The sequence below is a fragment of the Anopheles aquasalis genome, chromosome 2, assembly GCF_943734665.1.
Source record: "Anopheles aquasalis chromosome 2, idAnoAquaMG_Q_19, whole genome shotgun sequence".
NCBI classification, from domain to species: Eukaryota; Metazoa; Arthropoda; class Insecta; order Diptera; family Culicidae; genus Anopheles; species Anopheles aquasalis.
This window is the reverse complement of record NC_064877.1, coordinates 72,558,147-72,560,646: the sequence shown is the minus strand read 5'-3', so window position 1 is coordinate 72,560,646 and position 2,500 is coordinate 72,558,147. Positions and strand designations below refer to the sequence as shown.

The window sequence follows — 2,500 nt, the reverse complement described above, 5'->3', positions numbered from 1 at the left end:
GCTTTACGGCCTGTACGGTCTTAATATCCTAAACACTTGGCTGTCTAGAGAATCCTATCCTGTGATGGTAGAAGGAATAATCCCAGAATTATCGATAGTACTCAGGATCCAAAGGAGAGAAAATCACTTTGACAGTCGCTTCGAATACTTTCAACAGATTGTTTCAACACTCAATCAAGATAGTGCCTAGTAGCTAGACCAATGAGTAGTCAAGATACTATCCAGTTCGCTTAATCCGTAGGAAGTCGAACGCTTTCGGAAAAGTAAATCGTTTTCGCATCGCAACCGGAACGTGACCGTCGACAGTCGTGGCCCGTACGTGGCTACGTGGTCTCCAATTCACAATCAATCGCTTGCTTCGTCCTTCTTGTTTGCCTGTCATGCCCTCTCTCTCTCTCTCTCCATCTCATCATCTGCTTCCATGCCTCCACTCTCTGAGCTCATAACATCATCCGCACTCCGATCCGCGTCGATCATGATGGCCAACAGTCTTCATTTCCTGCTCATTGCCCTCATTACCGTCCGGTATGCGACGTGTGACGGTCTTGCACCCTATTTCACCCACCTCTCGTCTACTCTTCACCATCATCCATGCAGTACGCTCGCCAACCTGTTTTGCCTTCTTGTGCCCGAAACCTAAGGCCAGTTCACACGTCGCAGCATGTAGCATGTGTGTAGTGGAACTTTCACGCGGAAGGTAGGGAGCCTGACTTTCCCGCTTTTTGTTCTCGCCTGGGGAGAAGGAATACTAAGAAGCATGGCCAACGCATTAGAAAATGGAATTCCAACGCGAGGAAAAAAAGAATCGTCACCGTTCGTTCGGTTTCAGCTGTTTTCACATTCGCATTCGCCAGCGTGGCGTACAAGATGATGATATTGAGGAAGGGGCCGATGAGTCTCTATGCTCTATGCTCAACGCTTTCAAACGGTGGCTCTATCGAGACCACCCGATGTTCCGGTTTGGAACAATGTACGGCCACGGAATCGGAACGAACCAAACAACACATGCCAAAAACACACACATACACGCTAAACAAAAACACACGAATGCGAACAAGAATCCCACAGTTGCCCCTCAAAAACAACAACAACAACAACAACAAAAAACTCCCCTTTCCTTCGTGCCGTTTTAACTTTGTCGGGATGCCCTTGCCCCCGTTCCACTCGCTTCGCTTCATTCAAAAACCCCAACCACCGGGAAATGGTGTAGGTGTTCCCGGCAAGCGTAACGAAATCTACTACAACTGCTGTCCAGAGCCTTACATCGACATCACCTTCGCCATCATCATCCGGAGGCGCACGCTGTACTATTTTTTCAATTTGATCGTGCCGTGCGTGCTGATTGCGTCGATGGCACTGCTCGGCTTCACGCTGCCGCCGGACTCGGGAGAAAAGTTATCATTAGGTAAGTTGCAAAAAAAACAAAAAACGGTCCGGTACGGTCGCCGAAATTCATGAGGAACGAACAAAACCCCAATAGGTATTGTGTTTCCGTTCAGTGCAGAAACGTCGATAGGTTTTGATGTAATTTAAAGTAAAAAAATCCCCTTTCCCCCTCGGTGGCCGACCGTACAATCGGGAGAGTATTGAACAAGCGAGCATTGAAAGAAAGGATTCCACCCCTCCGGAAGGCATACTGGCTGGCACGGTATTTCATTAAACACTTCTCACTCACTCTCTCGTTCACAGGCGTAACAATTTTATTATCATTGACTGTATTTTTAAATATGGTTGCTGAAACAATGCCAGCCACATCGGATGCTGTTCCACTTTTAGGTAACGTGTTCGTGCTTAATTAAACTTTTTCCATTCTGATTCCCTTCTCCTAACCGCTATTGTTCCACATCGCTCTTCGTTCTTCTTTACAGGCACATATTTTAACTGCATCATGTTTATGGTTGCATCATCCGTTGTTTCGACCATTTTAATTTTGAATTATCATCATAGAAATGCGGACACTCACGAAATGTCTGATTGGGTAAGTGGTCCGGTAAATTTCCTGGCTACACAGCACTCGGCCACGGTTGCACTTGCACTCATCGAAGCGTTGAAAGCGAAGTGTAGTGTTGTTGATATTGTTTTGAGATTATTGTAGTGTTTATTAAATGTTGCCAAAATCTTCATTACGATCTGAGGTACTTTTTTATGTCGCCTTGAATTATTTGTCAATTTCGCTATTCATTAACATGGAAAGAGCACTAACACTATTAGCAGAATCGATTTTTGAAGAGAAAACTGTTTCAAATGATCGATTTAGGATGCCAGACACGTAAAGGCAATTCCAAATCCGATGATGGAGGCGCCAAGTAATCGGTACTCTCAGGGGTTTATAATAGGATGCCTTTTTTGTGTAAAAATAAAATCAAATATCCACTGTTTAATCTGTACATCTCGAAGATAATTGATAATCTACACTTTAGCCTGGTGTATTTAACCGATAATGGATTTTTTGCTGACAGTCTGAGGGTCTGAGCGATTGGCTTCGCAATCAAATTGCTGG

General features: G+C 44.8%; 1 protein-coding gene across 1 annotated transcript in view; it reads left to right on the top strand.

The window, feature by feature from the left end:
- The window catches only part of LOC126572689 (neuronal acetylcholine receptor subunit alpha-7-like), a 57,092-nt gene that overhangs the window by 43,097 nt on the left and 11,495 nt on the right, over window positions 1–2,500 (top strand). Inside the window, exons 7-9 of the mRNA XM_050232208.1 lie at window positions 1,211–1,405; window positions 1,690–1,776; window positions 1,869–1,978. Of these exons, the coding sequence (XP_050088165.1) occupies window positions 1,211–1,405; window positions 1,690–1,776; window positions 1,869–1,978 (392 nt within the window). The remainder of the gene's footprint in view (window positions 1–1,210; window positions 1,406–1,689; window positions 1,777–1,868; window positions 1,979–2,500) is intronic.